This window comes from Pholis gunnellus, assembly GCF_910591455.1.
Source record: "Pholis gunnellus genome assembly, chromosome: 17".
In the NCBI taxonomy this organism is placed as follows: Eukaryota; Metazoa; Chordata; class Actinopteri; order Perciformes; family Pholidae; genus Pholis; species Pholis gunnellus.
The window spans coordinates 6178970-6191205 of record NC_136544.1 but is presented as its reverse complement, the minus strand read 5'-3'; the positions used below and the strand labels follow the sequence as shown (position 1 = coordinate 6191205).

At 43.6% G+C, this 12236-nt stretch overlaps 1 protein-coding gene across 1 annotated transcript; it reads left to right on the top strand.

Annotated features, from left to right (window-relative positions):
- The first annotated feature begins 7545 nt into the window (after nt 1-7545).
- On the top strand, nt 7546-12187 carry poldip3 (polymerase (DNA-directed), delta interacting protein 3). Its single transcript, XM_079177987.1, has 10 exons — nt 7546-7623; nt 8414-8508; nt 8609-9099; nt 9227-9277; nt 9390-9467; nt 9592-9840; nt 10232-10309; nt 10415-10544; nt 10757-10823; nt 11007-12187. The coding sequence occupies exons 1-10, from the start codon at nt 7556-7558 to the stop codon at nt 11221-11223; spliced, it is 1524 nt and encodes a 507-aa protein (XP_079034113.1). The 5' UTR covers nt 7546-7555; the 3' UTR covers nt 11224-12187.
- Nucleotides 12188-12236: the final 49 nt, after the last annotated feature.

The window sequence follows — 12236 nt, the reverse complement described above, 5'->3', positions numbered from 1 at the left end:
CGGGCAACAGAAGAGTCTGAACGTGGACCTCGGTCTCGGCTGAAGGAGGAGGAGGAGGAGGAGCACCTGCTGAGGAAAATGGCCCGTGGGGATTACTGGGAAGGTAAGACAACGTTCAGAGATGGGCAGTATTTCTATTACTTGTATTTGAAATACGTATTTCAATTACTTTTGATCATTTTGTAATTTGTATTTGATAGGGCCGATTAAAAATCTAATGTAATTTGTAACAAAATACTTTAGAGTGGAGTAATTTTGTATTTAAAATACTCAAAATACTTTCTCCACGAAACAGTTCACGAGTTCAGTCTTCAGATCTTCAAGTTCAACGGATTGTCTGTCAAGTTAAATATTGTATCTGAGTGTGACAGATGTCAACTAGCTTGATGTATAACTTATGTCTGGGTCTGGCTACATAGCCTATTGTATATACATGGTGATAGTTATAATATCTAGCTAGCGATCGATGCTAACATGCTAATGACGCTAGCATGCTGTGTAGGCTAGTGCATAGCCAGTGTTTAGCAAGTTAGCTTATCAGTCGAGTAGCTAGCTAAAGGAAGAGGGAGATTGGGAGCTTATATGTCATATGTGATGAATATTTTCTTCTTGATATAAAGCCAAAGTTTATGGGCTGTTAAGTCCCATTAATAAAAATATATATATATACATAATCAATCAAGTTGTTATCTTTCAATAGCTTTGCTTAGTTACACTGACATTCCGTGACTGTTCTTCCTTTTTGTGGGGTTCACCAGAGCTTTATATACATTATAGCCCAAACCTGAATGCTCTGCTATACCACATTGTGAGAAAACAGAAAATCCAGAAAAAAGTATTTCCTATATTTTAAATACAAAATACATGTATTTTGTTACATTTTCTGGCACCAGTATTTTGTATTTTGTTGTAATACATTTATTTGTGGGTATTTTGTATCAAAATACATTTTGATGTATCTTTGCCCATCTCTGACAACGTTTACATTTAATGTAGCATTTGTCTTTTGATTCGTCCCCTTCAAACCATTTAAAGCATTCTCACTTTAGAAATCAGTGAAACATTTTGAGTTTAAAGGTGTTGACACTATATTATCAGGCCTGTTGGAAACACTCGTGTAAACTGATTATTTCAGTGACAGAATGTCTTAAATGTGGCGGGACTTCTGTGGAAGGTGTTGACAATAGTGTAGCGGTTGTTAAACAGTTATTTTGGTTTTAAGGCATCAAATATTCCTATGTTAACATTAAAATGTATATTTCTGAAAATAGAACATTTTCATAAAAGGCTAAATGCATGCAAGTTGTGCACCATGGTAACCATATGGAACGATTAGAGGCGAACGTCAGGACGTAGCTACGTCATCAAACCAGGCCACGATGCGACCCTGAGTGGGTTTGACTGTTGAAACTTGAGTTATTGAACAAACATCTGCTCCTTTTACTTCATCACATTAAATAAACTATTTCTTTAACATTTAACATTGAGATGCGCTTTGCTCGTTGTTGTGATATTTGGTTTTCGAGGGACAAGAGAGCGATCTGTTAAGTAACTGTACGGGGCTGCATGTGCGCGTGCTGCATCTCCTCAACGCGCTGTGATATGCAACTCATAAACCGGGAGAATAATGAGTTATAAACTAAAGAGGTTAGTCATGTTGGATTAATGTAGACACGTTTCGCTGTGCGTCGTGACGCACGTAGTTCAACAAATACGTTCACGCTGTTTATTGCAAGCCATTTACCGTTTCGTCCACGCGAATGCAAAATGAACGTCTTTGTCCAGAGCTCACGACTACAGTCGGTTCATTGACCCGCTGACTGACTGTTTAGCAGCTGGAATCTGAATCCAGATCAGAAACGTGGGAAAAGCTTGTGCGTAAATAAAAGCTGCTCCTCTCACCCTACTCTGTTGTTTCGAACATATAATAATAACAGTAATAAGGATAATACCTATAACGACAATAATACTATGTATTGCTTTAATCATTATTAATATAGTTGTTGTTGTTTTGTTATGGGTTCTCTGTTTAAACTAACAGGCAGAGCTGCACTATGTTTGGTATAAATGTTTAAAGGTGAACTCTCTTGCGTGTTGGGGACTTTATGTGTGTGTGTAGTGCAGTCCTAGTTACTTTATGGCTCTGCTGTCGTCTTTTCTAATTTGAACTTTGATTATTGCTTCATTTAATCCAGAAATATTTCATGTTAGGAGAAATACTGAAAGTTTAAATGTTTTTTTTTTAAATGTAAAGGTGTCTACTATGCCGTTGAACGTCTTGCACAAGACGGCCTCCCTGAAGTCATCAGGATCCTCGACGATGAGGAAGCTGAGGTTGTGATTTTGCCTGGCATGATGGGTGGAGATCAGGTGGACCCCGGCATTGTGCGTGAGTTGCTTCCCGTGCACGTCTTTGACGAGGAGGAGGAAGAGGACGAGGAGGAGGAAGAGGACGAGGAGGAAGAGGACGAGTCCGAAATCGAGAGCGACGATTCCGGGTACAGATCCTTATTGTACTATGATGAAGTGGAAGACGAGGAAGTGGAAGTGGTACTAGAGGAGGAAGAGGAGGAAGTCGCAGAGCAGGTGAGTATGGAGAGGCAGGGGAACGGTGACGACAACCACGGGGAAGAGGACTACGGGGAGTCAGCGCCATCCACTTCAGGCCTCGGTCCCTCCACGAAGAGGACCAGAGAAGAGGACTACGGGGAGTCAGCGCCCTCCACTTCAGGCCTCGGTCCCTCCACGAAGAGGACCAGAGAAGAGGACTTCGGGGAGTCAGCGCCATCCACTTCAGGCCTCGGTCCCTCCACGAAGAGGACCAGAGAAGAGGACTTCGGGGAGTCAGCGCCATCCACTTCAGGCCTCGGTCCCTCCACGAAGAGGACCAGAGAAGAGGACTTCGGGGAGTCAGCGCCATCCACTTCAGGCCTCGGTCCCTCCACGAAGAGGACCAGAGAAGAGGACTTCGGGGAGTCAGCGCCATCCACTTCAGGCCTCGGTCCCTCCACGAAGAGGACCAGAGAAGAGGACTTCGGGGAGTCAGCGCCCTCCACTTCAGGCCTCGGTCCCTCCACAAATTATAGCCGGAGAGGTTACTACGTATGGTCTCCACCCTCCACTCCAGGCCTCAGCCTCTCCCCACACAGACCATACTGGCAGTCGGCTGAAGACAGTGACTCGGATTGACACTGACGGCAGCAGGATTGTAAAACCTTTGTGTCTGGTAGGACTGATAAAGCACCAGACAGCCTTCCCTCGCGTCTGGCGGGGTTGGCGATAGGTAGCATCCTGCAGCAGAGCTTTTAAATATTGTTTCTTTGTTGATTTTCCGTTTGAGTAATGGTTGATGCTAGATGCAGAAACCAGAGGTAAGTTAACAGTGAATGGTTGTTATTCTGTTGTGTATTTTTCTTTTTAAAGTCTAGATGTATTTAGCAGACAAAGGTAAGTCAACATTTAATAACAACATTAACACAAGTTGTCTCAAAGTCTCACTTTACAGTTATTCAAAGATTGTTCATTTTACTCTATATCTGTTTTTCATAGTTAGGTGAAGGTGGCTGTACCAGCCAGAGGTGTGGTAAAAATTACTAACGTTAAGAAAAGTTTTCCAAGTCTCTTTTATTCAGGTATCGATGGCTGTAACAGGAAGCAACATCCTGGATCTCCTAGACAACAGAGAAGATGTGTTCACTCTGGACCAGATGAGAAGGATGGAGGACCACAGGACCAGATGAGAAGGATGGAGGACTAGAGGACCAGATGAGAAGGATGGAGGACTAGAGGACCAGATGGAGAGCGGCGAACTGTCAGTCCTTCAGTGGGCTGAGTAAGTAATCGCTCACTAATAAGATTCCATCATTGAACAATGTAAAGGTTGTATAGTTGAGTTAAAAGTATTCATCTCTTGTGTTTGTGTCTCACAGGGCAGGACTCCTCTGTGCCCTTGTCTCACTCCTGGGGCAGCTGAGAGTGGACGTCAACCAACCCATCATCCCAGGAAGACCCAGACCCACCACAGACCATTGAACCACTCTCAGCACCCCAGTGAGTCCGAGACCCAGTGAGTACGGTTACGTCCTCCCTGCCCCTCCACCCCCGACACCACCCGCTCCACCCACCAGCCCAGAGGACGAGGAGCGCCCCCTCCCCACCGGCCCAGAGGACGTAGTTTGTCTCCGTCTGCTTCTTCTGTGCTGGTGGGTTTGGGAAGCTCCTCACACACACAGGAAGCCGTCAGCAGCTCTTTGCATCTGATCACAAACCAAGAAGCAGACAGACGCTTCAGGATGAACGACAAATAATAATTCTAAAAACTTTAAGGTATTTAATTTGTCACATACGTATGTTCATGTAAGCTGTATGTACTGTATGTATACTGTTTATTTACAGAGTAGCACAATACAAATAAATGTACGACAAACTTTCTAAATATGTCTTTATATTAGAAACAATAACGACTGCACCTCAGAGGACCCAGCTGTTAAACTCCTGAAGTTCGCAGACGACACAACGGTCATCGGCCTCAACAGAGACGTGACGAGTCTGCGTAAGTTGAGGTAAGTTCAACCTGCCTCAGGAGCTGCTGATCCTGTTCTACTCAGCCATCATCCAGCCCGTTCTCTGCTCCTCCATCACGGTGTGGTTTGGATCGGCCACCAAACACGACAGAAACAGACTACACCGGATTGTCAGGTCTGCAGAGAGGATCATTGGTTCCAGCCTGCCCCCCATCCTGGACTTGTACACCTCCAGAGTCAGGAAACGGGCTGGAAAGATCACTGCAGACCCTCCACACCCTGGACACAAGCTGTTCCAACTCCTCCCCTCTGGTGGGCGCTACAGAGCTCTGTACGCCAAAACCACCAGACACAGGAACAGCTTCTTTCCACTGGCCGTCACTCTGATGAACAATAAACAAGTCATATTGCACTACTACCTCTGTTCCCTTTTTTATTCTTTATATATATTTGTTCTTGTTTATTGTAAATGTGTGTGTGTACATTGAGAGCAGAGTGGAAACCGGAGACAAATTCAGCCAATAAAGCTGATTCTGATTATATTTCTGTTCTATTTCAAAAATCTGACAATGTATGACAATTAACATACAGTAAATATTGTGCAAGTGATAATTTAATATCTTTTTGGTTTTCATGTCACTCAAAGGCATTACTGTTAAGTATTAAGTATTGATAATCATAATATTACATGTTGATATAAATAAAATGGGGAAAGCTTTAGATTACAGCCCGCAACGTGCAGAATAATTTTTCCCAATTTATTTATAACTAAATCATAAATAATTATAATGTGTACTGATTGTTTACTAGTACAGAACGTAATGACACATACATGGAGGTGCAATGGAACAAGATGTGACGTTAATGAATGAGGGGGAAACAATGTGGGAACTTAATTAATTCATAACATTATCATTTTTTTAAACACCGCTGTAGTTTATTTCAAAATGATCATATAGAACTTACCCACACTGGAGACGCACAGATGATGACAAAATGAGGAACTACATAGAAAATAACTTCAAGGTACATTTGTGTTTTTACTTTGCAACAAACCGAGGTAGAGGTACAAGAGTACTGTCGGCCTGAATAGATCATTGAATAATTGCACAATATCAAAATGAAACTGTGATATGACACGGTCCTCTTGTCATATCACAGGTACTACAGCCAAAAGAACTCATTCCCCATCACTCAAATTCTGAGAGAGCTCAGTGACAAAATGGATAACCTGCAAGTTCAACGTCAGTCGTTCTGCTGTCCTCGATGGAGCAATAAGGGGGTTCAGACGGCTCTCCTATGACCCAAAGAAAAAGATGTCCATAACGTTTTACGATGACTTTTATTCATCAAAAAAATCAAAAAAATTCTAATCAAATACCAACATAACATGAAACAAATACTATAAAAATAAATCTCTAAACCAAGTGTGCAATTTATCATTTAACGGAAAATAAATTACTTTACCGTAAAACAAAATACCCATATTATATATTATACCCATATACAACAAAATCACAGAATAAAAAGACTAATTACAACCAACTGAAAACCCTTCCGCTAACGTTACCTTGGACGACCAGGACCGCTAGCTTGTCAGCTACGAACGTCACGTAACTTAACCGATCATTTTAACAAACGTTATAAGGTCGCTTATTTTTAGTTTTAACATTTGTATCGGTGATATTCCAGTGAGTTGAAACCCAATAATTACATTTAAAAGTGAATACTGCGGCTTCTCCAGCTGCCACTTCACTGGCCCCATGTTGTATAAAATAAATGCTATAAAAGCTTTATAGATGCAGCCTCCGAAGGATGCAGCCGCAAGATTGGGACACAGACAATGTGTGATATTTATGCTTTCGTTATAAACGTTACATTATATTATAATAGATGTATATAATAGTTTAGTCTTCTATAGATAGTCCAACCATTTTATCGTAACAGTTTTACCCATTAGTTTAGCTTAGTTTCCTTATTTTGCACAATTTAAACAATAAAATAACAGAGATAAATAAGTATCACAGTGCAGTAAGAGGCAAAAAGCCAACTGGGCTTATTTGAAGCCTCCATATATAATATTACATTTTTGCAATATTACAGAGAACATAAAATGAATATGCATAAGGTATGACTCCGTTCAATATTATTGATTAAGATGTTTTAGACAGTATATGAAATATGATAACAATATATACATATACATTACAAACTTCAAAATAAAATGTAATCGTGTGCTTGTGCGTGTGAGAGTAAGCCTGGGCTTGTGTCTGTTCTATCAACAACTACACTCTTTCGACATCAGTGATGTTTTCTTGTCGCTGCTAGCATTCATATTTTATTTTTAACAGAGATTGGGTACGGGGAAGGTCCTGGCTCCACGAGGCATCTCACAAAGTAGGCGAGTCACCTCAGCAGACAGACCTATGCCCCTTCAAAAATTCTTCTCGTTATGTTTACGAGGACACGGGCGTCACCCCGCGTCGTTATTTTCCTTACTCATCAGTTTAAGGCATAACAAATCAAGTGTCGAAGAAGGCTATAGTCTCCGTGCCCAGGTGTTCTCGGTCACGGTGCCGACTGTGGCTCACTGGCAGCAGTTTGTTCTCCATTTGCATCAATAGTTGCCAGTGTGTTGAGTAATAAGTTGTGAAAATGAAATGTCAAACAATGATTTTAATCTTGTGAACTGTATGTATTGCACAAAACTGCAGTATTTTTTGCGACAATTTCGCGCAAAGGCTCATGGGCCGAAGCGTGTATGTTCTTTGTATTCTGGCAAAAGTAATCGATCGCAGATACTTTTACTTTAACTGGGCAGTTGTTACGTGTATAAGCAATATAGTCAGTATGTTACAACAATACACTGACATACTTCATTAATTTAAAGCCCATGGACAACACACGTTGAGATTGATATTAAATATTGATACAGTTCCCTACAGACAGTCTGCATTCTGACCCAAATCGTCTTCCGTAGTCTTAGCTAAAAAGATGTCATTCACGCACGCGCTGTGAGCCATTGTGAGAAAATGGCAGACGTCTCTTTGGATGAAGTGATACGACGGCGCGGTATTAATCTCAAGGCACCAGCTAAACGGTATTAAAACTATCCCTGTGTGGACTAATGTTTGCTTATTAAGGATGGAGCTGCTTGTAGTAATATTACGCAATTATTACGTGGAGCATAACGTGAATTGAGAGCTGGTTGTAGCAAACGTTAGTTCCTTATCGTAAGCTAACGTTAGCCCATTACAGCAATCAGCGAGTGCATCGTACGCTAGGCTACGCTAGGCTACGCTGTGTGTATTAGCTGTAGGCCTTTATGTGTGAAGCCATTCTTCGTTGCATTTGGAAAATTGTGGTTACGTATTTAATCAAACTCTTTTTAACCCAACATATATTTAGTTTGCGAGACTACGCATACGTTCGAAGAGCCGCGCGACCAGTCTGCTTTTGTTTGTAGCGTCACTCGCCAGCCGTAGTTAGCTAGCAAGCTAATATTTACGTCGGCAGCAAAGCAGGTTTGTGGTCGCACCTATTGAACAAATGTGATCTCTGGATACAATGGAGTAAACTAGGGCGGTGACTTGTTCAAATGAAAGTTTAACATTTCTTATTGTTGTTCCTGCTCCACCATAGTGTCAGAAAGCGTAGAATAAATGATAGTCTTGTATTGTCTGTTCAAATAGCAGGGCCCAGTACGACAGCCATTATATTAGCTCTGCCTGTAAGCTACTGTGTGGAAAAAAAATAATTATAGTATCAAAAGTAGCTTTCATATTGTAAGTTTTTATGAACTTTAAATTGTGGAATGGACCACTGTCTTCACGTCACTAACAGGTGTTGCAGTACCATTGCTAAAATTAAAGAAACTTGTTGTCTTTCAGACCAATGTTCGGACGGGGAGCAGGAGGAGTTGGCAAGAGTTTTGATGCTCGGCAAAAGATTGGGGCCAATGACGTCAGGCAGCGGCTCGGAGCAGGTAAACACACTACTGCCTAAAGAGTGAAAGCCAACCCATCGGGAAGTTTTGGGGAGTAACGCTAAATATACACCTCCATCTTCCGCCTGTCTTCCCTCAGGTTTTCAAGTGAAAGATGCCAGAGAGAAGCTGGTTCAGAAGGATGCTCGCTTCAAAATCCGGGGCAGAGGAGGAGCAGCAGGAGGTGGTGGAGCAGCAGCAGCAGCAGCAGCAGCAGGTGGTGGTGGAGGTGGAGTGCAGGATGCTCGACAGATGATCAACTCGCGCAAGCAGGTGCAGAATCCGTTCGGCCTCCCGGCACAGACCACGCAAACGATGGCAGCAACGCACCACCTGCAGAGCCACATGCTGGTGCCACAGATACAGATACACGCCAACAACAACAACAACAATCATCTCGCCGGCATGAACACGAGGCAGTTTAACCCTCATGTACAAGGACTGAGTGCGAGGGCCAGCGCGGCGCCACAGCTAAGCAATAATAAGAGAATGATGGATGCTCGCGATAGACTGAGCCTCAAGAGGAGCATCGGGGGGACACAGACGCAGTCGGGTGTTGCACCACCCCTAAAAATCACCAAGACCATCCAGGTGAGGTTAAGAGAAGTTGCTTTGTTCTTTGCGGATCAGTGACACTGTCTGTATGTGCTGTTGAAGCCTTAAAGCACATTGACCTGCTTACTGTACTCTAATGGTTGATTTCTTTTTTTCTTTACAGCAACGTCCAGTAGCAGTAGGGATGTCCGGTGGACTACGCTCTGCCCCACAGGTAGAGCTGTTATTTTTGTGTTAATGGAAAATATTCCTCTGATAGTGTCCCTTGTTTACTGGCTAAGATTGTAAAACGTGTTACTAAAATAGATGCTTTTTTTCTCCCACAGCCTCTCTCAAATGAGCACGACGGCGCCCACAGTAAACAAATAAAGATCACTACAGCTAATAATATGCTACAATCACGGGTAAGCGCCGCTTCACGACAGCTGACCTGATCAGCACAGACACTGAAACGCATCATTTTATTGTTCATCCAGTGTCTGTTTCCCGCATTGACTGAACCCCTTCCCTTTCCTGTATTTCACGCAGCCCGGTTCATTGGGCGCCACATTCTCTATGTCAGGCCCGAGCTCCACATTCTCTATGTCAGGCCCGATCACCAAGGTGGTTAAAAACGATGCCTACACGGCCCCCCGTCCTCCTGTCCCCGTGGCCCCCACCCGGCCCAACCCCAGCATGGCTGCTACCCGGTCCTCCGCTGCAGCCTTACAACCGGTCTCCAGGACTCTCCAGCAAAGCACGGCAGCAGCCGGCACAGCAGCGCCTGCTCCCCCTCAGGTAAGACATTCCCCTTCTTGTCTCTGTGCTGTAGCTCAGTATGCAGACCGTCCCGCCTTTGTAGCCTGTGTTATAAAGCCAGTTAGAAATGCTTGCTGATGTCCTGTCAGTATTTGGTGTTTACCCCGATAATTACATTTAGGATTTCATACAAGTAGACGGACATCTGTGTCCTTGGTTTCTTAACATAAAGTAATTGTTCGAGGATGTCGTATGTTTTATTCAGCTGACCACTTCATTATGGTGACAAGAGTGCAATAGCTGTAACTGTAATGATGGGAAAACATCGATTAACAGGCGTTTTAACCTCACCATCATGCTTGCACACCTTTTTTTTTTTACATGTCATTTTAACATCATAGACCTGACCGTGTGGTGTTTTTCTTTCTAGCCTGCTTTCAGTCCCTTGGAGGGGACAAAAATCACGGTGAACAACCTGCACCCACGAGTCACTGAGGAGGACATAGTTGTGAGTACATCACACGGGGTGTTGATACCATCTTGCCACGTTTTGATATTAACCGATGAGCGCTGCAGTGCTGTGATGACTCATTCGGTGTGTGTTCGTCCACAGGAACTGTTCTGTGTGTGCGGGGCCTTGAAGCGAGCGCGGCTGGCGAAGGTGGGCGTGGCCGAAGTGGTGTTTGTGCGTAAGGAGGACGCCGTGAGCGCATACAGGAAGTACAACAACCGCTGCCTGGACGGTGAGTGCCAGTAGCAAGGACGCTCGGGTCAAAACCCCTCTGGGGTTTTGGGGCTCTGGCTTCTGTTTTGCATGCAGGTCAATGACTACAACAGTGAGTGTATGACTGTCGGAGAGGATAGACTAGTTGGATGTATTTAGCATCACCGACTGGTAGAGTTTGGGTGTTTCTGTTTTGTTCTTATCTTTTCTTCTCTCGTTCCCTCCCTTCAGGGCAGCCCATGAAGTGTAACCTTCATATTCAGGGAAATGTCATCACTTCGGATCAGCCCATTCTATTGTGAGTCCTTCACTTCAAATGAATCTGTTGTTGTATGCACTTTATGTAGAATATTTCTCATGAGCTGTTCTAAAAGTAGCTTCATTTGAAGTAATTAGGTTTAGCTTCACTTTGACATTGAATATACAAGAAGCGAGAGAAGTGGGACCCTGCATATTGATTTCTTCTCTGCTCTCCCGACAGGAGGCTCAGTGACACTCCAGGAGCCAGCAGCGGCACAAAGAAAGACGGCCTGCCCCCCTCCTTGTCTCGCCCCGCCGGTCAGCGAGCCTCCTCTCAGCCCACCCCAGAGGTGGACCCTCAGACCATCCTCAAGGCTTTGTTCAAGTCCACCGCACAGTCCACCTCCACCGCGGAGCCCCCCAGCTCACAGGCCACTGCCTTTCGCATCAAGATATAGCTCGTGTCCAGTGTGAATGTCTCGTTTATAAAAAAAAACATATTGCTCCATTCTCCGTGTTTCACGTACAAACCGCGGGTTTTCACCTCGACAGCCGGCAGCCCACCTCGTCTCATATGAAACAGATTTTTACACATTTGATATACATGACTCCTCTCACCGGGACGAATCGTGTTCTTGGTTTTTGTGGCATCCAAATGTTACCAGTGTGTTCCAGATGTGGGCGAGTGGACGGAAGTGTGATGTGATTTGTTGTTTTAATCCAACGTGGTGGCGGATGCCAAATCAAACTGGATGTGTAGGGTTTTCTTTAATTTTCAATTCAGTGGAAATGTTGAGGTTTTTTTTTTTTTTTAATTACTCAAGTTTATCCCCGCTCACCTGTGTGTGTGTCCCCCCCTCAAAAAAATAGGCATGGAAAAGAGCCTGATACTGAGCAGCATTGTCATTGTGAGAGAAACGTTGCGTTTAAGGCTGTGTACATCCACACGGATGTGTGCAGTTATGTTGTCTATGCCTCTTTTTCACGTGTTCTGTGTGCACACAGACCATAGAAATACAACGGAATGTAGACAAACTAAAAGTAGAAGAAACAGCAGCATACAGTAGATGATACGTCTGTCTGATAAGGCAGGACAATGACGCTGTCTTAGGTGACTAAATCAGGGATTGACTGTAACTATAATACCACCATTTTCAGTAAACCACTTTTCAAACAGTCATTCTACGTTATTTAGTTTGTACCATCCTTGTGGCAACCAGATTCTTGTGTGCTCTACTTGCGACTGATTTGACTTTGTTTAACTTTGAAGCAGTACGTGTGTAATTCTTCCCTCGTATACATTACACCTGATTTACGTTCAAAGACTGTAAATGACTTTCTGTTGCTTCCTGGGTATCAGTCAAGAGACTAGAGAGGTCGACTCTGTCTGTGAAATGTCGCCATTAAATATTTAGCTTTGTAGATGTTGTCTGCGACTCTTCTTTCCTGCCTGCCATGTGATCACGATTGT

Bases quoted from the DNA above. Each gene is read 5' to 3' on its own strand.
- poldip3 (XM_079177987.1), top strand. From the start codon at position 7,556: ATGGCAGACGTCTCTTTGGATGAAGTGATACGACGGCGCGGTATTAAT. The intron at 8,509-8,608 runs GTAAACACACTA...GTCTTCCCTCAG, and splicing joins CAGGCAGCGGCTCGGAGCAG to GTTTTCAAGTGAAAGATGCC. The intron at 9,468-9,591 runs GTAAGCGCCGCT...TATTTCACGCAG, and splicing joins ATAATATGCTACAATCACGG to CCCGGTTCATTGGGCGCCAC.